Source organism: Lepidochelys olivacea (assembly GCF_965140295.1).
Source record: "Lepidochelys olivacea isolate rLepOli2 genome assembly, chromosome: 7".
NCBI classification, from domain to species: Eukaryota; Metazoa; Chordata; order Testudines; family Cheloniidae; genus Lepidochelys; species Lepidochelys olivacea.
Window position 1 is genome coordinate 68,876,796 of NC_140417.1, and position 26,621 is coordinate 68,903,416.

A 26,621-nucleotide genomic window follows, 5' to 3' on the forward strand; every position below is an offset into this window, starting at 1 on the left:
AAGAAAGAGGGATGCTGCAAAAAATGTATTTTGAAAATTAGGGCCAGTTTCTGAAATCCTTCTTCAGTCTGATGATACCTTACACCACAAGTAGCCTACTGAAGAGAACAGGGCTGTTTGCACAGTAACGTAATACTCAGTGTAAGGATGTCAGAATTTAGTCTTTAATATTTAATTTTTCAGTTGTGTATGTACAAAATCTGTTTCAGCATTAACATCAGCAGTGATTCCTATTTGATATTTGCAGTAAGGATTTTTTTAGCAAGGCTTTTTTCCTCCCTTACCATATTTTATGACATTATTAAGGTGTTTTCTCTTCCGCCCACACTTCTCCCCCCTTTTTTTCTTTTCCTGTTTTTGATTGAAGCCTAGATATATTGGTGGGCCACACACTGGATATTTGTATTGTTTGTAGAATCTTTATTTAAAAGAGAAGTTTTCTTGAAAGTACCTCATATCTTAAACTATCCGATTTTGGTCTCATCTCACTGATAAATGACCACTAACACGAGTTCTTATTGGTGGATTTGTTTGTACCTGGAAATTAAATTTTGTGTTTAATTTCCTGCTGGAGCCAGGTGGTGCATTGATTCTTGGAAGAAGAGATGACTAGAGACTGCCACATTGAATTGTAACCTGCCTGGGACACTCTTCCTACTCAAGCTGCTTCTACCAGTACATACCAAATTCAGATCTATACATTACCCAAGTCAAAACTGACACATTCCCTTCTGCCTTAGAACTATCCTTTCCAACATTCCAAACGAGCCTAGCCAAGCCTTACTTTTTATTTGATTTATTTTTACCCAGGACATCAAACATAATCCAAGATCAAAAGGTTGTGGAAAGTAAACAGCACTCAGTTGTTCCAAGGTTGAAACTTTTGCAATTGGAATAGACAGCCACATGCCCATTACTGGCAACTTTTTTCCACAATGGTAGTCATGAGTGCCAGCTGCCTGAGAATTATGTCCTGAGATTTTTGTAAGGGAAGGGTAGATCATCAGTGTGACAGGGTGGCCTACCCCTTTAAAGGCCGAAGAACTGGAGCTGGCTAGCCCCTGTCCAGTTAGCCCTGCCTGCAACACTTGGGATAGAGCCAGGGTTAGTTAGTAGAACTAACTGGGTAGAAACAGCAGCAAGAAGCTGCCGAGTAAGGGGAATGCATAGGAAGCTGTACAGAGACTGCAGAGAGTGAAAAAAGCACAGAAGACCAGGCCACCAGGGGAGTTGCTCTAGCTAGGAAGGTCTGGGAGTAGCCTGCTAAAATAGGAAGGCACCTGAGACAGCAGTTGGACTTTTTATTTAGCAAGGTAAGTGGATTCCTACAAGCTTAACATATTTTTGTGTGTCTCAAACAGAAGTAAGAGAAGAATGTGGTATCTTACGTAAACTGTTTTATAGTGTTACCCCACAGGTGCTTTCGTTTCAGTGGTGGGTGAAGTGATTGCCGTCTATCTAGTCTGTAGGTTTTATAAAGTGCTTTAGGGACCTTTGTGATGACGGTGCTACATTTTTAGGTGAAAGCTGATAATATCATTTCATCATTCCTGGGCATGTAAGGTGCTTGCAAAGTCTTGTGAAACATTTCATGGTGGGTCAGTAATAAGATTCGCCAACTTCTCTGAGATAAAAAAAAATGTTTAATAGAAAAACAAGTCAAACATTAAGCAATAATTATTCTAGTGCTTTTGGTTTCAGTACAGAGAGGTGAAATAGTTAACTTCAGTGCATTCAAAATAAAATGCTATTGTGTCCCCTCCCTTAAAAGAAAATATAAGTGCAGCTTACATATGCAAAAGTTTAAAATACCCATAGGTTTTCCATCATCCTTTAAATTCTTTCTATGACAGCTCCTCAGCATTATTACTTGAAAATAGAATCTGTTTCTTTACCAAACACAAAAATGTACATTGGAGGGGCCTTTCCCCCTTCAGCTTCACCAGCAGATCAAATAATAAAATAATTCAAGTGTCAGTCTGGGGAAAACTCTGGACTTTTCTTTTGTGTTTTCCCCTTATTATTACAGTAAATTTGACACACCATTGTAAAACAATTATCCCCTACCTCAGAAGTCTAAATAGAAAGACTGGGCCTGATACTCTTCTCACACTGGTGTGAAGAGGTACTTCTTGCTTTTACAGTTGTGTCAATATACATGAAATATAGATATGATCCAAAACCCTGGAACTATTTATGGACTACAATGGATGACTCTGGCTTCCTACACAACTCCCAAGTTTCCACTAGGCTTTGGGGCTGAACCCACAGCCTTTATTAACCACCCCCCCCCCAAAAAAAAAAACAATTTGAGAGGAACTCACCATAGAGAACCCGAGAGAGACTTTCACTCCATCAGCTGCCTCATGCGGGTTTTTCAGTGGGCAGGATTTACTCAGGCCTTAACATGAATCCTCATGCCAATCCTAATGAGGTAGATAAATGAGTAAATTGAACCCAAATTGAACCAACCCTTGTTTTTGTTTTGAAAATCTAAATCTTGACTGAAAGGGGGTTGGCAAAATCAAAACCCATTCCCAGTTTTACCCATCTCAATAAACATCCCATCTATAAACTATATAACGGGCAGTTATTTGGCTTTCCAGGCAGCCTACAGTGGATGATGGAAAAATGCCAATGCTCCTTTTCTTGCTCTCTTGTAGGACTGTGTATTCAGCTGCACTAGTTCTCTTTCTCCTCCTCCTCAAGGCTAGAGCCAGGGCACTGTGAACAAGGGAAAAAAACAGGGTGCAGGGAGAGCAGTTTCTTTTCTGGGCCTTATCTGAGCTTGGTCCAGCTGTGCAGCTCCTCTGCCCAGGCCATCTTGTCCTCCGCCTGCCCATGGGCATGCCACACCTTTGTCTGTGCCTCGTCAGCATGGAAACACAGCTCCCCCTTTAGTCCAACAGTCCGGCTGCTAAGTGAATTCTGACCAGCCAAACCCTGCCCTCCTGGCTCCCCTTGTCGTTCCTGTGCCCTTGCATGCCTGCTTCCCTAAACAGCAAGCCCAGTGTCCTAGCAAGCCTCATGGACTCATTGGTTAACAGTCCTCAAATTATATGGGACATTAGCCTCCCATAATATTATTGTACACAGTGGTTCTCCATCAGAAATGAAGCACTGAACTGAGGTGATGTTTTGATGCTGCACAATTTACTGTACTTTGCTACACGAAGACAGGCGGGAGCAGAGGACAGCTGTGTAAGCTCCAGGTCCCTAATTCCTATGGTCTTTGGGCTCCTTACTCCCTCTCTGTTCTCAGCAAAGGGGGTGGTTAAATATGCCGTGCTCTTCACATTGTGTTTAATTTTCCCATTATTGTTCCCAGGTCAAGCCCTTGAGCTATGCATTTTCATGCTTTTCATATCCTCCTCCTGGGAATGTCATTGGTAAGGGCCTACAGTTCCAGTCAATGCACATGTGAAGAGAGAGCAAATACATGCATGTTCATTCCCTGTGGAATCCCTGGGAGCAATGGTTTACCAGGCAGAGACAGGAAGGAAAGTCCAAAAGGAGAAAAGGGAGAGCTAGGTATAACAATACTAATTTTTCAGGGCTACACTTAGCCAGAAGAGTCCTAGGGAAAAAAGTTTTCCTTCCTACTAAAGAAACTAGCATTCAACTAATTACATGTTACAATCATATGACCCTGTTTATCAGTACTACTATAAACAGAGTGATTGTCCCCATCCCAGACTTTCTTTCAATAAGCTCAGGTCACAATGAAATCCTGTAAAATAGTTAAATTTGTGAGATCACACAGTAAAACATAGCGATGCTTTAAGCATTAAAGAGGACATTATTTAGTGAAGAAACCAATCTCTTCTACCCTTAGCAATAGGGTTCAAAGGTTACATGATTTTCAGCACACAGGCAGCAACTGTTACTTCCCCGTATAAACCTTTCCCTGTGTTTCCAACGTACCTATGCAAGCACAACTGTTTTGTTGCACGTATAGAAAGTTATAAGTACTTTATAATTCCATCTTCACTGTGAGGTGAAGTCCACTGAATAACTCCAAAGTCCTGTCAATACGGCACTTCCTTCCTGACAGCCATGTGGAATTTTCAGGCTCCAGAAATGCAGAGCCTGATCCTGCAAACACTTACTCAAGGGAGTGCTCCTTTGTCATGGTAATCATCTCACTGAAGTCAAAAGGGAGGAGTCTGAAGTCAATGGTACTTACACAGGTAAAATAATGTACCTGGGTATAGATTTGCCAGGTTAATCATGTGTCCATGCATACTGCACATTAATGGACTGTACAGAAATGTTTTGTGTCAGATCTTCAGCTGGTATAAATAAGGATAATGCCATTGAAATCAATGATCTTCTTGAGAAATTCAAAAATCAGCAGAACTCTACTGCTTTACACCTACTGAACATTTGACCCACATCTGGACACACTTAGAAGCATTTCTGGAATTTTAAGTGAAACACAGGTATTAATATTTTTATTAAGAAACATGCTCAGTCCAGATACAAACTTCGAAACCATTTGCAGGTGTTCAGATCTGGCTTTCTAATTTGAGTCTATTAGGGTAACTGGATCAAGTCTTGAACTTTGGATCATCATCAGGATCTGAACTTCCTATAATATAGGGTATACTTCTGGGTATTATAGTTTGTGCCCATCTGCAGCTATGGCAGCAATTTCAAACTATGACAAGGCTGAAAAATTAAGTTACTCACTTGCTGTATTTTGGTCTTTCTTTTTTCCTCAACACCTTGGTTGACAGGGTTGAGAGGGACACAGGTCTCCCAGGAAAAGCTGGACCCTCCGGGCCAAAAGGCAAGAAAGGTTCAGTAGGTGAAAGAGAACCAACAGGCCTTAGTGGAGGCCAAGGTAAGCGGAACAGTCTTTTGTTGAGATAATGGCAGCGTACATTTGGCCTATTCTTGTGCCACTTTCCTGTTTGCTGTATCAAGCAATCAAGTTTTACTCGAATGAAAATTCATGAAGTGTAAACTTCACAGTCAGATGTACAAAAATTGCAGAAACTGAATTTTAAGTTCATATGCATGAGTATTTGCACAGGAAGTGTTTGCATGCTCAGTCAAGGAGTGGAGACAAAACCATGTTGCTTACCTAACCCATCACAACTAATTAGCTCAGCTCAATAACTGAAAATCAAATACAGGGAACTGTTCACCATCAACCCACAGAATGTGAAGAATGGTCTAACTAGAATAGACAGTCACCTTTTTGTATTATGACTGGTTTGTGCAAAAACTTTACAAATTGCGTTAGGTGAGCTTTGTCCTTTCTGTATGAAGGAGCAGAAACACTTTGAGGTTTCTCTACAAGATGAAATTGACCAGCACAGCCAGAAGTGGAATAATTATTTTGTGTCATGTGTGACAGGGTCAGGCCAGATGGCTACAGGAGAGTGATATATTAGCCCCAGCTTAAGCAGGTCCCTTTTCCCTGAGTAAGATAATGGGCTGTTCCAGAACAATCAGGAAGTTGCTGGAACCAATTAAGGCAGGCTAATAAGGACACCTAGAGCCAATTAAGAAGCTACCAGAATAAATTAGGACAGACAGGCTAATCAGGGCACCTGGTTTTAAAAAGGACCTCACTTCAGTAAGTGAGGCGCGTGTGAGGAGCTGGGAGCAAGAGGCACAAGAAGCTGAAAGTGAGTAGGTGTACTGCTGGAGGACTGAGGGGTACAAGTGTTACCAGACATCAGGAGGAAGGTCCTGTGGTGAGGATAAAGAAGGTGTTGAGAGGAGGCCATGGGGAAGTATCCCAGGAAGTTGTAGCTGTCACGCAGCTGTTACAAGAGACACTGTAGACAGTTGCACAGGGCCCTGGACTGGAACTCGGAGTAAATGGTGGGCCCGGGTTCACCTATCCCCCTCAACTCCCTCTTTGAGACAAGAGGTGGTGACCTGGACTGTGGGTCCCACCAGAGGGGAAGGTCCCTGGCCTATCCCCCGACCCACTAGGTGGGTCAGCAGAGACTGCAGGGATTGTTCTCCTACCCTTCCCCATGCTGGCCAGTGATGAGGCTAGCTGAGTGAACGGCAGGTTTGAGTCACTAGCAAAAGTGGCCAAACTGAGGGCTGCCATGCATCTCTGAGGTGAGCAAATCTGCCAATAAGCGCAGGACCCACCAAGGCAGAGGAGGAACTTTGTCACATGTGACAACAATAATTATTCTGCTATAGCTATTCCAGTCAATTTCCAAAGGAAAAGAAGCCCTCAGAGGTGTGGGAATGGGGCAGTCCAGAAGATTTGCAAGGCTAAGAAATGAGCTAGGTAGGCCTTGGAGGGTCACTTGGGGGATGGAGTTTGATAAACTTGAACTTCCAAGGGAAGCCTCTTATGGGGCAAGATGGACACTACAGTAATACAAATAGGTGGAGCTCGAGGGTTTGCCCATCACTAGACTCATGTATTATTAAAACTGATAAAGTGATGCATTTTTTTCTAATTGTAAGTTTTTATGATTAAAAGTTAAAAGCCAGCGTTGCTGTGGGTGCTATTGAGAATTGCAACCTGAGGGTAGTTTCCCTTTCACTCAGAGTAGAGCTGTGGCTTCATAGTACCAGCTCTTGTAAAGAAACTCAGAAATACAAAGCAATGCCTTGATAATGTTCTACCAGTGATTTATTACAGGTCTGAGAGATGGTTTTACTGGGATCTTGCCTTTTTTTAAAATTCATAATTTTCAAAAATTGTCTTTGTTGTAATGAGACAGTATGAGTAACGCAATTATGTTATCACTCCGAACTCGATCGTCTTAAAACTCAAGTGAGGGAGTTGGAAGCACAACTGAAGGTCTTGCAAGCTACTGTTAGGAAAGCCCAGAAAGGTAAACAGGGTGACGTGGCATGTTTTCCAATCACTGACAAATGGGCCCAACCAGAGAAGTGAAGTTTAGATCCAGCTTCAGATCTGAACTCCCTCGAAGTTCAAAAGGGTTCTGGTTGAAGCCGGTCTTCAGTCATTGATACTTTGAACCTTCCATCTACTTGTTTGACACTTTTGTAAAGGAATTCCATTCTGATGCATAGGGAAATATGGGCCACTCCTGCAAACAGTCACTCCGACATGTGTACTTAAACATAAGTGGAGTCCTATTGCGTTTAATGAATGAGATTATTCTTAAATAGGCTTGACAGAATTCATTTTAACATAATTTTGACAGATATTAATGTTTATTTTTAAGCATTTTTATTATTATTGATTTAAATGTTCAGAGTTGTAAAAAATTATGGGTTTTAAGCATATTTTCTGTTTTTATCTATTTAAATTTTCACAGTGTGGGAAATTGTGGGGGTCAGACAATAATTATTTAATGGCAGTAGATGTTGAGATTCAAAAATTTACAGCATTTTAATCATTAAAACAAAAACTATCAACATCACACATCAAAATATGCAAAGTAAATATCCTTAAATCAAACTCTAATAAGTTCACAAGCAGCATTTTTCTTACTTTGACTATCCATACATTTCTATTATCGTCTAAGGAAATACTTTTTGTCAGCTTATGTGTGTATGGTGAAATTGACATTTATTGACATTTACCAAGAAAAATCTAATCCCTTCAAGCCTATTCTTACATTTCTGTACATGGGGGATAACTAATGGATCAGGTGCTAAGTTCCAGTCTTAAGTGGTTCTTAGACTACAAAAGCATTATTTGTATAGAATCCATGCTGTTTCCAATATGTCAGTTTAGCTGTCATGTGGCCAAAAAGAAGAGTGGGAGATAATTGTTCTGTGATCTTTACAGCAGATGGGTCCTGATTCTGCTCCCATCAAAGTCAGTGGCAAAGCTACCATTGGCTTCAGCAGGAGCAGGCTCTTAATAATATATAAGGACATGCGCTAATGCAAATTGAACTGAAAGTAATATGGCTGCAGGCTTCTCCCTGTGCCCTACCCCTCTCGTTGTGTGTAACCTTATGAATAAGTGCTACACTTCTATTCCAAAAACACTACAGCTTACAATAGTACTGCTGCAGTGTTTGCTCATGTTATCTAGCTGTACACAACCTCTAGCATCCATGTGATGTCCCCACCCTGCTCCTCACACAGTGTGTGGACACAAAAGAAGAATCCCCAAACTTACCCCATTTCTGGGGTTCACCTTTATTATTAATTTGGGACAGGATTGTAACTCACTATACACTTGCTCAAGGGAGGCCACTCACCTGCTTACTTCTTGCTTGGAGCAGATGGGCAGGAAGAGAACCTTGTCTTCATTCCACCCTTCTTGTTGGCCAGACTAACTGCACCAGTGTAGCGTGAATAGTGATTTATTGGTGGTATAGCCCAGCAGTAAATTACTACACCCCAGGAGTAAGGAGGAAACAGGGGAGGAGGGATGACTCGGAGTCCCAGTGCATCTCAGGACTGTTCCTGGATAGTTCACCATACATACACACCCTCCTTCAGAGCTGTGCCGAAAGTCACTATCCAGTCCTTAAATAACAATAATACAACATCAACTGTAAGATTATTCCTGTGATGTGTCTATTTCAAGGGTTCCCCCTCCAGACCCCTTATTCCATGCAGCTAGGTCTCTCAATAAAAGATTAAACCCTTTTTAAACTCCTGGTTTGGAGCTAATAGGACTCAGCTGCCCTGGCATCAGAACGCATCAGCAAAAATAGCTGTGCAATTTTACACAGAGTTCTGACATTAGGGTTAGTCACAAAAGAGCCCTCTTTTCCTATGTAGGCTCCCAGAAGCAGCTTCCCCATTATAGTGTGATGAAAGTAACGTGGCTGTACTGTGCTAATGTGTCTTCCTAGTTCTGCTTTTCCCAAATGGCATGACTGTCGGTGAAAAAATATTCAAAACTGAGGGCTCCGAAGGCAACTTTGAGACTTCAAAAGCTGTGTGTTCCCAAACTGGTGGCCTGCTTGCTTCTCCAAGGAATTCTGCAGAGAACAGCGCCATCCAACAAATAGTAGCTAGACATAAAAAAATGCCATTTCTTGGAATAAATGACATACAGACAGAAGGCATATTTAAGCATCTAAATGGTGAAGCATTAGGATACTCAAACTGGGCATCTAATGAACCAAATAATTCTGAAGGAAAAGAGGACTGTGTAGAAGTGCATTCAAGTGGCAAGTGGAATGACAGATCCTGTGCAGAAAAACGGTTAATAATTTATGAATATTAATCTACCTGCCCTTTTGGTTATTTGTCACTTAGTACAAATGTACTTACAGCTTTACATATTGTTAATTATATCAATTTACAGTAGCCCTACATTTTGGACATTGTGCTGTATCAGTAATGTAAAACACACAGCTGTCTACTGTATGTGAAAAACTATGGTCCAATAAAATAATCATGGAACACTGATTAGTGTACTGAGCTGATTAAAACTGGGGATATTCCAAATGCTGTGAGATGGTTGATGCCCACTCATTTTCAGATTGCCACCTTTCTGTACAAGGAACCTGTGATGTTGCGCTCCATAATGTTTTATGGAAATATGCTTATGAGTGTGAATATGATGGAACTGGAATATGCTTTATGAAAAAGGTCTCTTGTAAGGTATCATTACAAAGCTTATAATCTACTGAGTGTATTCATCCTAGTTGTATGTAGGTATCGTTCTTGTATCTGAAGCCAGAAATATGAAGTATAATTCTGAGGTCCTATTGTAATCATGCAAAGTGTGGGCCACTAATGGTGGTTTAGAATCTTGATGGCTCCCATTGACTAGAACAATGGGTTGTAAATGGCTCTGTTTACTTGCAAACCTTCCTGGGTACGTGCAGGCCAGCCCTAGAAGAATGGAGGCTGCGGTCTCACAGAACATGTGAACATGTCATCTGATACTGGAATCCATCTTAAACCTGGTGCTTTTCCATTTAGAAGGAGGGGTAGGGACCCAGAGAGGCAAAAGATTCTCACCTTGTGCCAAAGCTATAAAAGGGGGTGGGACAGAACAAAAGGGGCTGCCAGTCATGAGAACACCCCTAGTTTCCACCTAAGATGTCTTCTGGAACTAACTAAGACTGTAGCAGGGGGAAAGGATTGGGCCCAGACTAGGAAGGAATCTAGTCTGTGAAAGAAGCTTATTGGAACATCTCTGAGGGTGAGATTTTACCTGTAAACAGTTTCTTAATGTATTAGGCTTATATTTGCGTGTTTTTGCTTTATTTTGCTTGGTGACTTACTTTGTTCTGTCTGTTATTATTTGAAACCACTTAAATCCTACTTTTTATACTTAAGAAAATCACTTTTGTTTATTAGTAAACCCAGAGTAAGTGATTAATACCTGGGGTAGCAAACAGCTGTGCATATCTCTCCATCATCATTATAGAGGGTGGACAATTTATGAGTTTACTCTGTATAAAACTCATACAGAGTAAAATGGATTTATTTGGGGTTTGGATCCCATTGGGAACTGAGTGTCTGGGTGCTGGAGATAGGTGACCTGCTGAACAGTTTTTGGTTAAAGTCTGCAGCTTTGGGTGTGTGGACCAGACCTGGATCTGTGTTGCAGCAGGCTAGCATGTCTGGCTCAGCAAGGCAGGGTTCTGGAGTCCCAAGGTGGCAGGGAAAACAGTCTCAGAGGTAACTTCAGCATGTCAGGTGACAGTCCCAAGGAGGTCTCTGTGACCAAACCCCTCACAACCCATCCTGGGAAATCCATAGGTACTAGTCACATGGCATGTTTCTAATTTAAAAGGCTACAAGATGTACAATTTATTCCAAAAAGAGCCACCTGGCAATTCATTAACTTGACGGGCAGGTACTTGGAATGAAAAGTCAAGTGGCAGAATTGAAATTTCAGGATTCCCTTCCATCTCTATTTCAATATCTAGGATCTGCTTGTTACAACCTTTTTAATAAGTCACTGTTGAAATGGAGAACTCCAGAAGCATTTGAGTCGCATCCCAGGGGTTGCACTGGTTTAACTAAATCAATTTTATTGCAACCTATTCAGTTAAACTGATGTAACTTTTCTCATGCAAACTAGGCCTGTGTTTGGATTAGAACTGGGCAATTTTTTTAAGCAAATAGTAAATTCACCATAAATACATTTTTGGGGGGAAGGAACACTGAAGCTATTCATAAATTCAGGTCACATTTGTCAAATAGTTTCAGCCAAAAAATTGCAATTTTTTGTGAAAACATTACAACTTTTTGTTCCTATCATTTCAAAATGAAACATTTTGACTTTTTGTTTCAGAGCAGTGTTCCATTTAGAAATTTAGCTAAGGTGGGGGGGAAATTGGGTCAAACCAAGTGTTTTGTTTGACCCAAAACTAATTTTTCCCTTTTCTTAAAAAAAAAAAAAAAGTTTTCCCCTCAGACTGAAAAATCAATTATCCACTCAGCTCTTTAGTGTCTCTCTCCAGAACCTTTCCCCAGGCTCTGCCTTCTCTCCCCATGAGCCAAACACCAAGTGGTTGGCCAACAACAGACAACCTGAGCGGCCAGCTAAGGGACTCCTCCCTTCTCCCCTGGCCTGAGAGAATGTTAGGACCCAGAAACTAAACCATGGGAAAGGAGATGACCCTGCTATTGGAACTAGATCCCTGCTGGGGAGAGAAATCTAGAGTAAGGAGGTACATGGATACTGTGGGCCAGGTTCTGTGAAGTTGGCAGAGGTGGCATAGCCACTGCTACTGCCAGTCACTACTGCATCTCAGCATAATGTCTTATCCCTGTGGCTTTGATTCATTACACAAAGATGCCCATGGCAATGCCAACCATTCCCATTTCAATTGCCATCAATGTTCTGCACAACCAGCGCTCCAATCAACCACACCATACTATGCCCTTCTCTCTCACCACCCATGAGAGAGCCAACCTCCTTCCACACTGCCAGCTGGTGACTGGCACTTAGAAAGCACACAGCAGTGAAGAAATGAATTTAAAATGGCCTTGATTGCTTAATACCTTTTACCAGAAGTTGCTCTTTCGTACCCTACTTCTCATCAGTAAACAAAAATAATCAAAGAGGTTTTTAGCAAGGCAAATATTTCACACAGCTAGTTAAGACCCTGCTGCAGGGAATGGCACTCATAGCTGGATGTTGTTGAATGGTATAGAACGTTAGGAGAAGGATGTTGTGTGCTCTTCGATTTCCTTACAAAAAAGCAGCTCCATGTACTGGAATGAGAGAGAAAAAGTGTTAAGGACAGAAACGTGCAGCGTTGGGCAGGGGGGTTGATGTTTTTAAATTAAACGGCAATGTGGCCAAGGTCTGCATGAGGTGAAGCAGTCAACAGCAAATATTTTCCTAAAAACCACATCCAGTACCAGTAAATAGTGCAATATCGGGTTCTGTTGTGCAATCTATAGCATTGTGCAAGGACAGTGATAACAAGGGAATACCTTTTGTCAATATAAATCTCTTTTCACTGCCTCTGTTAGCAAGTCTAACATACTCTTGCTTTCTTATGCAGCTAAGGAGAAATCCACTGGATTTCTTAAGGTTTCTTGTCCACTGCATTCAGTTACATCATCAGTCAGATAAGCTGGCAGTGCATCACATCACTTCATTTTGTATTGGGCAAGTAAAGTAGGTGGTAGGTAATTATTAAAATTTGAGCAAACTAAATCCTTCACTTTCCAGTTTGGATACAGTGGGTCAGAAGGAATTCAGACAGTTATTCTGCAAGCAGGTGTGACTGGCTGATTTCTGGGTCTTTCTGCTTCCCAGTGACCTCAGCACGAGAAAGATGATGACTCTGTTTGCAGACAAATTCTCCCTAATAGCTGCATTTGTGGAGTTTCCCTTTTAGAATCTCAGGTTTCTGGGATAATGACCATTTGTTGTGATTCTTGTGGCTATGGGGCTGCCACTGGAATTTCTAGGGCCCAAGCCCAGAAGCAGAATCAGGGCTACTGTGGTCCTGTCCCACAGTGTCAACAATCACATACCATGTCAGGGTTCCTTCCCCACTCTGAACTCTGGGGTATAGATGTGGGGACCCACATGCAAGACCCCCTAAGCTTATTTTTACCAGCTTAGGTTAAAAACTTTCCCAAGGCACAAATTTCACCTTGTCCTTGAACAGTATGCTGCCACCACCAAGTGATTTAGACAAAGAATCAGGGAAAAGGACCACTTGGAGTTCCTCTTCCCCCCAAAATCCCCCCAAGCCCTTCCACCCCCTTTCCTGGAGAGGCTTGAGAATAATATCCTTACCAATTGGTTACAAAATGATCAAAGACCCAAACCCCTGGGTCTTGGAACAATGGAAAAATCAGTCAGGTTCTTAAAAGATGGATTTTATTAAAAAAAGAAAGGTAAAAATCATCTCTGTAAAATCAGGATGGAAAATACTTTACAGGGTACTCAGATTCAAGAACACAGAGGATTTCCCTCTGGGCAAAACTTTCAAGTTACAAAAAAGCAAACCAGGAATACACCTTCCCTCTCAGCACACAGAAAAACACAAGCCAAAACAAAGATAAGCTAACACATTCCCTTGCTAGTACTTACTAATTCTAATAGAGATGGATTGTTTGCTTTCTTGATCTGTCTCCGGCAAGCACACAGAACAGACAGACAAAAGCCTTTCTCCCCCCCCCCACCCCGCCTCAGATTTGAAAGTATCTTGTCTCCTGTCATAAATATAAAGGGAAGGGTAACCACCTTTCTGTATACAGTGCTGTAAAATCCCTCCTGGCCAGAGGCAACATCCTGTTACCTGTAAAGGGTTAAGAAGCTCAGCTAACCTGGCTGGCTCCTGACCCAAAGGACCAATAAGGGAACAAGATACTTTCAAATCTTGGGGGCGTAAAGACTTTTGTTTGTGATCTTTGTTTACGTGTTGGTTGTCTCTTGGGACTGAGAGAGGCCAGACAGAAATCTGTCTTCTCCAACCCATCCTAATCCAAGTCTCCAATATTGCAACCAGTACAGGTAAGCCAGGCAAGGCGGATTAGTTTATCTTTTGTTTTATGTGAATTTTCCCTGTGTTAAGAGGGAGGTGTATTCCTGTTTTCTGTAACTTTGAGGTTTTGCCCAGAGGGGGATCCTCTGTGTTTTGAATCTGAATACCCTGTAAAGTATTTTCCATCCTGATTTTACAGAGGTGATTCTTTTACCTTTTCTTTAATTGAAATTCTTCTTTTAAGAACCTGATTGATTTTTCATTGTTCTTAAGATCCAAGGGTTTGGGTCTGTGTTCACCTGTACAAATTGGTGAGGATTATTATCAAGCCTTCCCCAGGAAAGGGGGTGTAGGACTTGGGGGGATATTTTGGGGAAAGACGTCTCCAAGTGGGCTCTTTCCCTGATCTTTGTTTAAAACGCTTGGTGGTGGCAGCATACTGTTCAAGGCCAAGGCAAAGTTTGTACCTTGGGGAAGTTTTTAACCTAAGCTGGTAAGAATAAGCTTAGGGGGTCTTTCATGCAGGTCCCCACATTTGTACCCTAGAGTTCAGAGGGGGGAAGGAACCCTGACATCCCCTTATTGGTCTTTTGGGTCAGGTACCAGCCAGGTTACCTGAGCTTCTTAACCCTTTACAGGTAAAAGGATTTTGTGCCTTTGGCCAGGAGGGATTTTATAGTACTGTATACAGGAAGGTTGTTACCCTTCCCTTTATATTTATGACAGACCAATCTCTTTGTTCCACTCCCTCTTGCCTCAGAGCATTCAACCCTTCACCTGTTCCAACTCCCTGGGTGTTTCCTGCTCCTACTACTTGCCTCTGTCCCCTCACCCAGCGTATTTCCCCATTCGCTGTTTCCCCTTCTCTCTGGCCCCTCTTACTAGTTTCTGTTCTCTCCTCGCCCTCTGTTTTTGTTCACCTTTGTCCATGGCAGCAGTGGGCTGGTTAGGGCTCCTGGTGCTGTGTGAGTGCAGACAGGAGGCAATCTCCACCAGCACTCACCCCTCCCCCCCAATTGGTTCTCCAAAGTAATTGCAGCACCCTAGACCTGCCAATGAGGTAATGCCAGTCTCAGGTCCCCTTCCTCACCTTATCTTTAAACCCAGGTCTGGGGCAGGGGCCTCAGTTTCCTGTCCCCTCGTCGTCAGTGTTGGGTGTCTATATGTTGATGAATTGTAGTCAGAGTACTTGGCTGTGTCACCGTGAGCACACATTGTTCCATAGGTGGCTTATTGATGGTACAACAAAAAGATCTATTGAATTTCACCTACTGAAATATGAGATCCTGCCTGCTACTCATTTTCAAAGCTAATCGTGACTAGTCATTCCAGAAAGTCTGTCTCTTTCACCCAGCTTTCCTTATAACTGGCACTGAGAAATGCCTCTTTATGTTGCATTTATTCCACTTCTGTTTTTTAAAGAGTCCTGAGCACTGCACAGAGAAGGCATATGTCTCTTTTTTCTCAACTATTTCTTGTTGTATCTTGGACAAGTGGGGAGCATCACTTGGGACCAAATTCTGCTCTGACTCACTCTGGTATAACTCTCCTAAAGAGTCGGTCTCAAATTCTGTCACCCTTACTCATGCTAAGTAGTATTTTACTCCATGAGCAATCCCTATTGAAATCACTGGAACTACTCATGGAGTAGGGTATTACTCAACATGAGCAGGTGTGGTAGATCTATCTTTTTGCTATTTCTGTGAAAAGCAATTCCTTGCTTGTTCCCTTCTGCTGAGGAATCAGTATTTTTGGACGGGAAGTCAATACAAGAAGAACAGCCATTTGTGCTTCTTACCGAAACCATCAGCAGGAGTGTTGGGGCAGAAAATCTTCAGGACTTTCCTGGGGTGCTGCAGAGGGAGTGATGGGACCATCTGGAGGGTCTGACCACCATTTTGCAATAGTTAGGCAGGCACTTCTGCTCTCTGTGTATGGAGGTGAGAGGAACAAAGGAACAGCAGAGAACCGAATAAAAGGGTACGTATGTGTGCGATGCCAGGGCAGTCAAGTTGCAAAACATCAGAGGAGTCTTAAGCACTGGCAGATGAGCAGGCAAATAGCAAAGGGAGGGAGTAGGTGAGGGAGGATTTTTGGAGGGGCAGAGTCAGGGCTTTTTTGGGGAGATGAATAACTTGTTATTTTGAAATTGTCCTCACTGTTACCTTATGGACTCATCGGCTGTTATTGAAACAATGGGTTGCCATGTGTTTTTCCTTCAGTGCTCACTTTTCTTGTTTCTCTTAATTTCTCACTGTTTCCTTGTTTTGAGATGAAGGGAGGAGTGCATGGGGAAGTCGGTGAAGATTTCAGAGGAACACCTTTTGTTGGAAGATTAGCAAATTATCACGCATGAGTCGTGTCTATTCCCAACTCCAGGACAAAATGTCGCCTAATGGTTAGAGCAGGAAGAAACAAGGCTGTGATTTCCTAGATCACTTTGTTCTCTCTGGGGGTCAGTGGTCTGTTAGCTTGTGCAAGGAGCTCAGTACTCCACAAGTAGGTCCAGAAGTAGGTTCTGTTTCTAGCTCTGTGGAAGGATTGCGCATTAGTCTTTGGGAAAAGGAAATATGGGAGTCAGGCTAAGGGTTGGATAACTTTTTGTGAAGCTTTAAAAAAAAGAGCACTAATTCCAGGTCCCACTGAAGTTGATGGCAAAAGTCCCATTGCTCTGGATTCTCTTTTTCCTTACACAAGTTTTATTCTAACTAGATCTTCCCTGAATTAACAGGAGTTAATCCTGATTTTACACTGGAAGATGTGAGAGGAGAATCACTGGCTCTCAGTATTTGGCCCAACGACCTAAATGTTGAAGTAAACTGGTATTCAAGGCAGTTTGCTGTTTATTTCAACTCTATGCAAAATACTTTAATTCCCACACCTGATTGCCTCAAATTAGAGACTCATTAATCAAGCTCAATTAGTGAGTGCCTTTTGCAGAGAATTAGCCACACAATGACTTCTGTTATTGTCATGGCTTTTATGTGTGTCCCCTGGAGTCACCATGCATGGAATCCAAGAGTACTTCAGGGAAGATAATGAGACAGTGACATACCTTATTTACATGCAAAACTCAATTGCTCATCAAGTATTAATTGGGAAGCAATCAGGCAGCAGCTATGTGAAAACAATGACTCAAATTCATTGTATTTTAATTTATTTTTTATTTGCATTGGGATTAGTGATGAGCAGCTATGTAGAAGAAAAGAAGGTGATCGGATGTACTTCACTCCCGATATCTGTGGAGCCATAATCACACATTCAGGCACAATAGCTGGTTGGTTTCAATTCTAGCTTTGGGTTTCAGCAGTCCCCGATTCAAATTCCATATGAGTCCTTCAGGAGAACGAAGCACCTGGTACTTCTACATTTAAAATAAGAGAGAACAAAACACTAATAAGCTCATGAACCGGCAGGAGGATGGACTGGAAGACCTATTCTAATAGGTGTTTTCCCGTTCTAACATCTACGATCAGCTATAGACTTCATCATGTCGTCTACAACAGACTTCTGACTAAACCTGGGGCCTCCCAGAGTCTTTATCTTGTGGCCAGGGTGAAAGTGAGCTGGTACGGGCCAGCATGGCATACCGGTAAGAAGCTGGTACCAGCCCATATGCAGCCCACATTAAAGCACTGCCGTGGCAGCACTTTAATGTCCCTGCCCCCCTTCCCCCCGTCGGTGGCCCTGCCGGTAGGGTCCGTACCCGCAGGGCCGTCAATGGGGGGCACAAAAGGGGCAGGGACGTTAAAGCGCTGCTGTGGCAAAGGACCCTGCTTAAAGTGCTGCTGCGACGGGGGCGGGGGCGGCGGAGGCAAATGGAGGAGCTGCCCTGGGGCCGGCAATTTAAAAGGACCCAGGGCTCCAGCCACCACTGCCGCAATCATGGCAGCGGCCGGAGTCCCCGGCCCTTTAAATCACCACTGGAGCCCCGGGTGGCACGGGCCAGGTGGCCTGGAAGGGCTGGCTAGGGGATGCTGACCCCCCCGCCCCACCCTGCCCTCTCCACCTGAGGCCCCGCCCCTTCCGAGTTACTTTCACCCCTGCTTGTAGCTCTTATTGGGCTTCTTTGAACAGAACTTCCAAATCTTCCCTTACCCCAATCACCGCTCACAGTATGAATCAACAAGGCCCAAATAGCTCTCAGAAATCTCCCCTCGCTACTATCCTGCCATCACTCTTTTTAAGGCACTTTTACACTGCTAACATGGTATAAAGGGGCCTTAGTGCAAATGAGAACCAGGTCCTAAGAATCTTGACCTCAGAGGTGTATCTCCTACACAGAGACGAAACAACAACCTACTTACAGATGCTTATGTGATTATTCTCTTTTTATTAGTCACAGATCTACAGGCTTGACAATGCATCTCCATCAGCCTTTCAAAGCTCTAGTGCTGGCCATGGCATTGATGATGGCATCAGGTGGGGATATAAATAAACATGAAGAGTACATGAATGCATGCCCAGTCATTCAATGTTGTGCTCCTGGAACCAATGGTTTACCAGGCAGAGATGGAAGAGATGGGAAAGAGGGTCCCAAAGGAGAAAAGGGAGACCAAGGTACAATGCTATAATCATTTACCGAGATTATATCTGTGACCTGTCTATCAGTCCCCTGGGTGTTATCATTCTTTGTCTTCTGCCTTCCCTGGCTCCTTCTCTGATTCTGTCTCTCTCTTGGACCTTTAAATGTTCTCTCTCTCCTCTGGCTGCTTTTAAGTATGCTCTTTTGTCCCCCATCATGAGAAAAACCATGCATCAGTTTCACTTTCCCCTCTAGCTTTGACACAAACCCTGCAGGCTGTTCCATGCAGGCAGGCCCTTGTGCCCAGTCAGAGCCTCATTAACTTCTAGGAGGCGCTCTAGAGATGTGGGGATCTGCTTGCACAGAGCAGCTTTCAGCAGCAGGGCCCATGTTTACAAAGCACTGTAATACATTTACAATGCTATTCCATGTATATGTGATTTATAAGAAGAATAGTTGATTAACAGTTATCCTCACAGAATCACAGAAGTTAGAGCTTATTTGTAGATCTCACAGCAGGTTTGTTTCCTAAAGTGATTTATCGAATGCTTTGTCCAGTCCAATTTTGAATATCCCAGTGGAGCTGGTTGGGAATTTTTCATCAACATATTTTTTTGCTAACTGATTTCTTTTTAACCAAACACTAGGAGCCGGACTGAGAGGTTTGCAGGGTTTCCCTGGAAAGGCAGGACCTCAGGGAGCAAAAGGAGATCAAGGACCACAAGGCGAGAAAGGACAAAAGGGAGAAAGTGCAAGTGAGAAGTTGACTATCTCTTACTCAGGTATTCTGGTCAATATCTGTTGTCACATTTTGCATGGAGAAATTTGATAGGCTCATGGAATGTCCTCTATTTTTTTGTCACTATTTGGGGGCGAAGAGGAGGGTATGCTCTCCCAAAGCTCTGGGGAGAATGAATGGTAATCGACATGGCACAACTACTGTTACTTTCACCCCTGCTTGTAGCTCTTATTGACAAACCGAAGCAATATGGAAATATTCCCTGAAACATATTCACATGACTCACCTTTGCCTACAGAGGAAATACTAGGGGATGTGTTATTTTTATCTTCTCATCTTTTAAGATAACGGATATTTTTTTCCCTTTTGCTCCTCTTCCCATTCATATTTTCTCTTTGCTTTCCATCTTTGTGTGAAACACATTTGTTGCTCTGTAGAAACACACTTTAAAAAAAACATTCTAACTAGAAAAAAATTATCCCTAGAGATATCCCACACACTGCTGACTGATTCTGAGTAAGTGGAAGTGGTGACCATTGGCAGAGAGAAGATCCCCATCTGATTAGTGTGTGTGTACCAGTACCCAGTTTGAAATGACGTTTGAGTTCCCAGTGAAGAAAGCAAAGACGTCATTTTTTAGAGCTGGGTGAAATTTTTCATTCAAAATTTTTTTTCAACAAAAAATGCTGATTTGGCTCAACCAAAACATTTTTTCAAATCTGTGTCAGTTTCACTCAATTATTTTGGTGGGGGAAAACAAACAAATTCTGAAAAAGTCTGAAATGTTTTGTTTTGACACTTTTTAAATGAAAATTCAGGTTTTTTAATTCAAAATTATTTTTTGATTCAAATTTTTCTTCAATTTCATTAAAAATGTTAAAAGCTCAAAATCAAAATAGCACATTTTCCACAAAATGTGGGGGGTTGTTTATCTGTTGGTTTGTTTTTTGTTCTTCTTTTTGTGGTTTAATTGCAAAATTGCCAGTGAACCAAAAAATCAGTTATCACCCACCTATAATCATGTTGTGACTATTTTGGGAGCTGGGCACCCCTGATTAGGGCACCATGCAGCCCACCCATCCCATAGCAGCTAGGCAACTGGCCAGTCCAAAGGCAATGATTGTATGGTAATTTTTAAATGATTTATTACATGACTCCCCAACTGTTTTTCTTAGCATTTGATGCTCTTCAAAGACAAGTCGCTGCTTTGGAAAAGAACATCCAGACTCTTCAAGCTGACGTTAGAAGACACCAAAATTGTGAGATATGTTTACATTATTTTATTTTTGGGGTGGAGGGAGGGGAAGGGGGAATCTTTGCAAGTAAAGGGGTGATAATAGCAGCTTAAACACTGCACTGCCTTCTCCCACACACTGTTCCTAACAAATGGTCTTCAATGCTAGCCTGCCTCAACAGATAGATTCCTTCCAGTGCCAGCCATGCCAGCATCCAGTTATTACTAAGTCACACCCAGTTATTGTGCAAGGGCTTTGTTACATGAACAAATGCCCACACAGGCGATCGCCCAAGAGTCTTCTCGATGCTAATGTCTGTCTAAAAATTTCCCACCACTGCACTACTACTGGCTCAGCTCCACTGGTGGTGGCAGTGATGAGAGCTCTAATGAAGAGGGTCCTAGGCATCATTGCCACAGGGATGTCCAGGGTGAAAGGGCCCAGCTGGTTGCTTAGAGTGGGTTGTCTTCATCTGCTCTAAGTAGGCTTAGATGACACAGTAAATAAAGTATAAGTTTCCTGTCTTCGCTAGCTCTTCTACCATATATGCCCGAGGTGAATTTTCCCCCATTTTAGTGCAACAGTGGGAAATGCTACTGTGTATTCATCTCCCTTTCTCTGTAGTACAATTTTTTAACATGGTTTTTCAGTCAAAAACTTTCCATTCATATTGGTCCTGGAAATCATTCAAGAAACCAGCTCGCTGCTGTTCTGTTTCCAAATAGTTGCTGCTAGCACAATTTCATCGGTAACGTTGGCAGAAGTCACATTATTTGTATAACTGTCGTTTGGTTACTTACAAAGTGCAATTCATGTGCCTCGTGTTTTGTGGATAAATTTTCACAGAGAAGTTAACTTCCCCCATAACACATATACAATTTTCATTTAATGATCTCTTTGGTTTCTAGTTTTCTCTTTGCAATGGGTCAAGAGTGTTGGTAAGAAAACATTTATGTCAACGGGCAGAAAAGATTCTTTTGAAAATGGAAAATCCCTGTGCGCAAAAGCTGGAGGTGCACTCGCCTGTCCACGCAATCAGGCTGAGAACACAGCCTTGCGAGAAATACTGAAGGCTCCCGAAGTAGCATATTTAGGGATATCTGATGTGCAAACTGAAGGCAGATTTGTGTATCTGAATGGAGAACCTGTAACTTACACAAACTGGAACACAGGAGAACCAAACAATAATGGGAACGAAGACTGTGTTGCAATGTATGACAATGGAAAGTGGAATGACCTGGATTGTTCAAATTCAAAAGTATCCATTATTTGTGAATTTTAATCTTTTCCCATGATACGTTAGTTCTGTCACATTCCAAAGTCCATTTAAAGCAATGGAAATGCTCCAATTGACTTACTGGGTAGAGCTGAATAAATAATGGCTTTTTCAGTTGAGTGACCAAACTGAAAAATCTAGGCTGGGGGGAGAGTTAAATTCAAACTGACACCAATTATTTTTTAAAAATTTTCCATCTCATTGTAAAACTTGAAAAAATTTCATTTAGCATTGACCGGAATGTTTTGGTGAACTCGCAATAATTTTTCTTTTAATTATTCATTTGGATTTGATTGTTTTCAGGTACTTTTCAATTGCTCAGATTTGAATTTGAAATGCTGTTTTGAAACAAAATGTCAAAATAAAACATTTCGACATGGTCAAAATGAAAATGTTTCAACTTTTAAAAAAATCAAATTTGACCCAAATTCTCAAATAGTTTTGGATCACTGACATTTTCGACAAAAAAATCTATTTGCTGGAATTCACCCAGATCTACTAATGGACTAAGGGCCCCAGAGTTTAATTCGAGGATCAGGAAGTTTTATATCTAGTCTAATCACAAGGGTATATAGAGTGTAAGAGATCCAGAGCTGCAGATCACAACTGGATGACAAAGGGCTACAAAGGTGATAACATTTCCAGTCTGGCATGAGGGAAGTATATTCAAAAGATGTGAAGGGTGTTGAATAGGTGTCATCATTTATTTTGTTCAAATAATATGCCATCGAGGGACAAAACCCTGTCTAGTTATTTATTCTCTCTCATGCTTCTGCACTAACCTGAAGTATTGTCATCCCCTGAGTACCCTGCACTGGAAGAAGTGCTTCTTTCTTTGTCGATGGTTACTGGTTCAGATGACCATGTACCAAAGCAGCCGTTCAAATATCTAGGGAGTGGCTATGCAGTATTGCTTGCTTTGTGGTCAGGCAGGAAGGCCTCTTCTGTCCCCACACAACCTAGAAACAGTCACAGTTTGTTCTGAACTGCTTTGTGCACACAGGACGTTCCCCTAAAGAGGGCACTGAGTAACCAAAAACAGAGCATCTTGACAGTTGTTTTCTCCTTGCCATAAGGAGATTCAGCCTAGAATTCCCTGATGAAAACTTAAAGGTAATTGTTCATTCATTAGGAATTAAGTTGCGTTGAATGTAATAGTGCTAATGCTAATGAGTTCATTTGGTGCTCTATGGCTGGTTGATGTACCTTCTTCCGGGTTCCTGTATAACTAAGCATGAGGAAAGCATTTGATAATGAACCAGCATCCCATGGTTGTTCTCTTTAGGAACAATCACAGTTCTCAGCTTAGAGTTAAGATGCAAGGTTGGAGCACTCTTACTACATCATGCTATTGGTACATTCTTGTCCCTTTTTGTACGTAAATAACTGGCAATGCATAATGTCCACGGTCCTATGTGATTTCAGCCTCTAGTGATGACATGGCTCCTAATGTGTGTTTACTCTAGTACTAAAATTAACTGAAATAATTATCACGTAGAAGTTTGAATGCTATTATGTCCTGTGGATCCTTATGCTCCATAACAAAAAATCATTAACATGCAGAGAATTCCTGGAGTATTAGCCATTTTCATAGTTTTCCATGCAGCTAGCGAAAACTGCAACATGCTATAAGATAGATCTTAAGCCCTGTATCTGGTCAAGAGAAGAATATAACATTAAAATACATTTACATGTGTCCTATGTATCATCAAAATTACAATCCAAGAGGAAGATGCTTTTTTGAAAATCTCGTTTGACTTGCAGAAAATGCAGCTCACCATTTGAATGCAGCAGAAGGCAGGAGACTCTCAATGTTGTTACATTACATCCCAGGGCTTAACTCCTTCATATTCTCTCAAAATTGGCCTAAGTGTGATTTAAGTGACTCAGAGGCTATTGCTGGCCCTCTGCATAGAGGAAACTTTCACCCACTATGCACTGTGATGAGGTGACCACAACTCTTGCTGGATTAGACAGAGAAGAGCTTAATTCCCTGCAAAGGGAGCCAAGCCTAGACTTTGTCACACCCTATCAAACTTGCTGGGTTTGGTAATTAAGGAAAGAGTTTCCATCTGGGCATGAAGACCAACCACTTTTGGTCTTGACCAGGAAAAAGCAGGAATTGTCCAGCTCTTCCTCTCCCCAGCCTAAGGAGACATCAGAGCTGAGCAGGTTTCAGGACTGAGAGACAACAGGGGGCTGGAATGAGGACTATTGCAGTCCTGTCAGAGGATGGTACCATTGGACTGAGTGTACAGCTATGGCTGTTATGTTTTTCTTTACTTTATTTGTCTTAGAAGCAGACAAGACAACCTGCGTAGGAAGAATGAAGTGGATGTTTGAAGCTGAAGCAGATGACTGCTTCATTAGTTGGGGTGTTGGGGACATGGCATGTAGTTAGATGGAGAACTCTCCTACATATCAGTGGTGCCTCCTGAAAGCGCTGAATGGGCACCCCCACAACCAAAATGGAAAGGACTCTTTCTGAAGCCCAGCGCTGTGTTTGACTGGTGTGGTTTTCTGTTTGGACTTTTATACCCTGGGAGGGGAGTACTCTTTAGTTTGGCCAGAGAGCGAACTGCCCTACCAGCAGAAGAAGTCTGCAAGAGGACACTGAGCATCTCCTGCTGACTAAGGGGTAAGACAGCCCCAGACAGCACAAAACGCTATTCTTATCTCTTAACAGAACTTAATGTACAATGGTTCTGAAATCACAGCTGTCTAAGATACATTGTTAGACTGGCAACAGACACTGAAAATCACTAGCACCATTCACTACTATGAAGTCATTCATATGGCACCTAATACATTCCTTTCCCTTTCCAAGAGTAAACGCCAATCCTGCAAACTGCCAGATTTAGGTCCTGATTCTCCAAGGTGCCAAACACCTGTAATTCGAACTAAAATCACTGGGAGATATGGGTGCTCACCAGCTCATAAAATCAAGCTGTAGGGCTCCTATTCAGGAAAGAATTTAAGAATATGCTTAACTTTAAGCCAATGCTTCAGTGTTTTGCTGAATCAAGGTCATAGCCTAACAAACAGAAATAGCCCCACTGACTTCACTCATCCTTTCAATGGGACTACTCCAAATACTTGGTAGTAAGTTTTTATAAGACTCAGCCCTTAATTTTTCACCCATCTTCAGGCAAAATCCTCTAGTAAAATCCTCCTGGGAATCTGGACCCATGCACTTGAACAAACGCAAACTCATGCAAACTATCTTCACTCCACTCCTATTGCACTCTTACCACTAGGTGGCATTATAACACATAACATGTATATGCAAAATGTTGTAAGAACTCTTTGTTCCAAACCAGTCAGCCAGAAAGGAAGTAACCAACTACACCTATCTCTTGGGGAAGGAATTTGAACACGAATTTTCTTCTCAGTCATTCTGCTGATAGCCAGATAATCAACACTTTGGAAGTCTGAGGGTTTGTCAGCCTCTCAAAATATATAAGTGTTTTGAATTACAAAGCTAGTTGACATTCACAAAGCCCTCCCTTCTCAACAGCAGTATTGCTAACCCCAAGCATTCAAAAATCATGAGTCAAGAACCAAAAACTCATTAGATTAGCTTTAAAATCATAAGTTTTTTTAAAAAATAATATGTTTAGGGTTCTCTTGATTTTCCTTCTGCGTTATGAGTCTTTAAGTTTAATATTTTCAACCTTTCCTCTGCAACCATGAGGGTTAGAAATCTTTTTCTAAGAGTCATACATAGTCACCTGGAGCTTTAGGAAAAACTTCAAATAGCATGTTTCAGAGTAGCAGCCGTGTTAGTCTGTATCCGCAAAAAGAAAAGGAGGACTTGTGGCACCTTAGAGACTAACAAATTTATTTGAGCATAAGCTTTCGTAACCCTTCTGCCCGTCAGAGTTGGCAGCAACAAGGGCCGGGTTCAGTAGCTAGGGGTTCCATGCCAATAACACAATGCAAATTACACAATATGGCTCAAGCCCCCACCCAGTGACCTGGGACAAATATATAACCCCCGCCCCGCTGGGCACCTCTAAGAGGCAATACTTCCCCTCTCGCAAGCACAGAGTATGAGTGTAGCAAAAGCCTTTTAATAACTGAGAGAAACAATGTGACATTATTTTGGGGAAACACCACCAACAGGATTCATAACACAACCCACGAGCAAAAACAAACCCCAAGCAAATTGGGGAGTGTCCTTTCCCTTTGGTTCTTGAGTCCAGCAACCCAAAGTCCCAAAAGTCCAACAACCCAAAGTCTCTGTCCCTGGTCAGTGCAGCACCAGAGTTCGAAAGTTTATCTTCAGAGTTTTACCTCCCAACCTGGGTGGAGATGGAGGGAATGCATCTGATGAAGTGAGCTGTAGGTCACGAAAGCTTATGCTCATATAAATTTGTTAGTCTCTAAGGTGCCACAAGTCCTCCTTTTCTTTTTTCAAATAGCATGAGACTCAGCCATAATGTACAGTGTAACCCTCTCTTTTTCAAGGATGAGACAACTGGAAAAATGAAGGACACCTATATTCTCAACTAAAGTGATTTCTGTGTTACACTTAAGGGACAGAATCATCACCCAAAAGCTAACCTAGCAGAAGCTGGCCCTTGTCAGTTGACTTGTACATGAAATACATAATGTTAGAGTTACATTAAGATAAGTATGTATATCTGTCCAGTTTAATAGATAGACATGTTTGTATGCTATTCACCTAATACCGTTTTTTTATAATATGCACTGTGTACAGATCTCTCCACTCTGGGCCTTTCAGTATGTTCTGTAGACTAGAATAGAACATGAAAGAATACTACATTTCCTCACTGCAAACACTGGATCTGAAAAACAGAAGCAGAGAGGCCATGAAAGAAGGCGAAAGAGACAAATAATGAAAATATGAATTGTTGCTTAAAAATTTGTGTTGTCTCGTGGGGGGGGGGGGTGAAGACTCTAAAGCAGCAAAAATAAAGTTGTTGAAAATGTTGAGAAAAAAATTTTTAGCAGTATCTTTCTACTTCCATCCAAGTCTAAATCCACT

At 42.0% G+C, this 26,621-nt stretch overlaps 1 protein-coding gene across 1 annotated transcript; it reads left to right on the forward strand.

The window, feature by feature from the left end:
* Window positions 1-924: 924 nt before the first annotated feature.
* Window positions 925-21,919, forward strand: LOC311523225 (mannose-binding protein-like). The gene is made up of 6 exons (XM_084633001.1): window positions 925-1,313; window positions 4,740-4,846; window positions 18,175-18,395; window positions 19,008-19,142; window positions 20,275-20,358; window positions 21,243-21,919. The coding sequence occupies exons 3-6, from the start codon at window positions 18,197-18,199 to the stop codon at window positions 21,614-21,616; spliced, it is 792 nt and encodes a 263-aa protein (XP_084489127.1). The 5' UTR covers window positions 925-1,313; window positions 4,740-4,846; window positions 18,175-18,196; the 3' UTR covers window positions 21,617-21,919.
* The last annotated feature ends 4,702 nt before the right edge of the window (window positions 21,920-26,621 follow it).

What these genes read in the sequence shown, in the direction of transcription:
- LOC311523225 (XM_084633001.1), top strand. Translation starts at nt 18,197, where the DNA reads ATGCATCTCCATCAGCCTTTCAAAGCTCTAGTGCTGGCCATGGCATTG. An exon ending in GTTGACTATCTCTTACTCAG is followed by an intron (nt 19,143 to 20,274) that starts GTATTCTGGTCA and finishes TGTTTTTCTTAG; the next exon opens with CATTTGATGCTCTTCAAAGA. An exon ending in CGTTAGAAGACACCAAAATT is followed by an intron (nt 20,359 to 21,242) that starts GTGAGATATGTT and finishes TTTGGTTTCTAG; the next exon opens with TTTTCTCTTTGCAATGGGTC.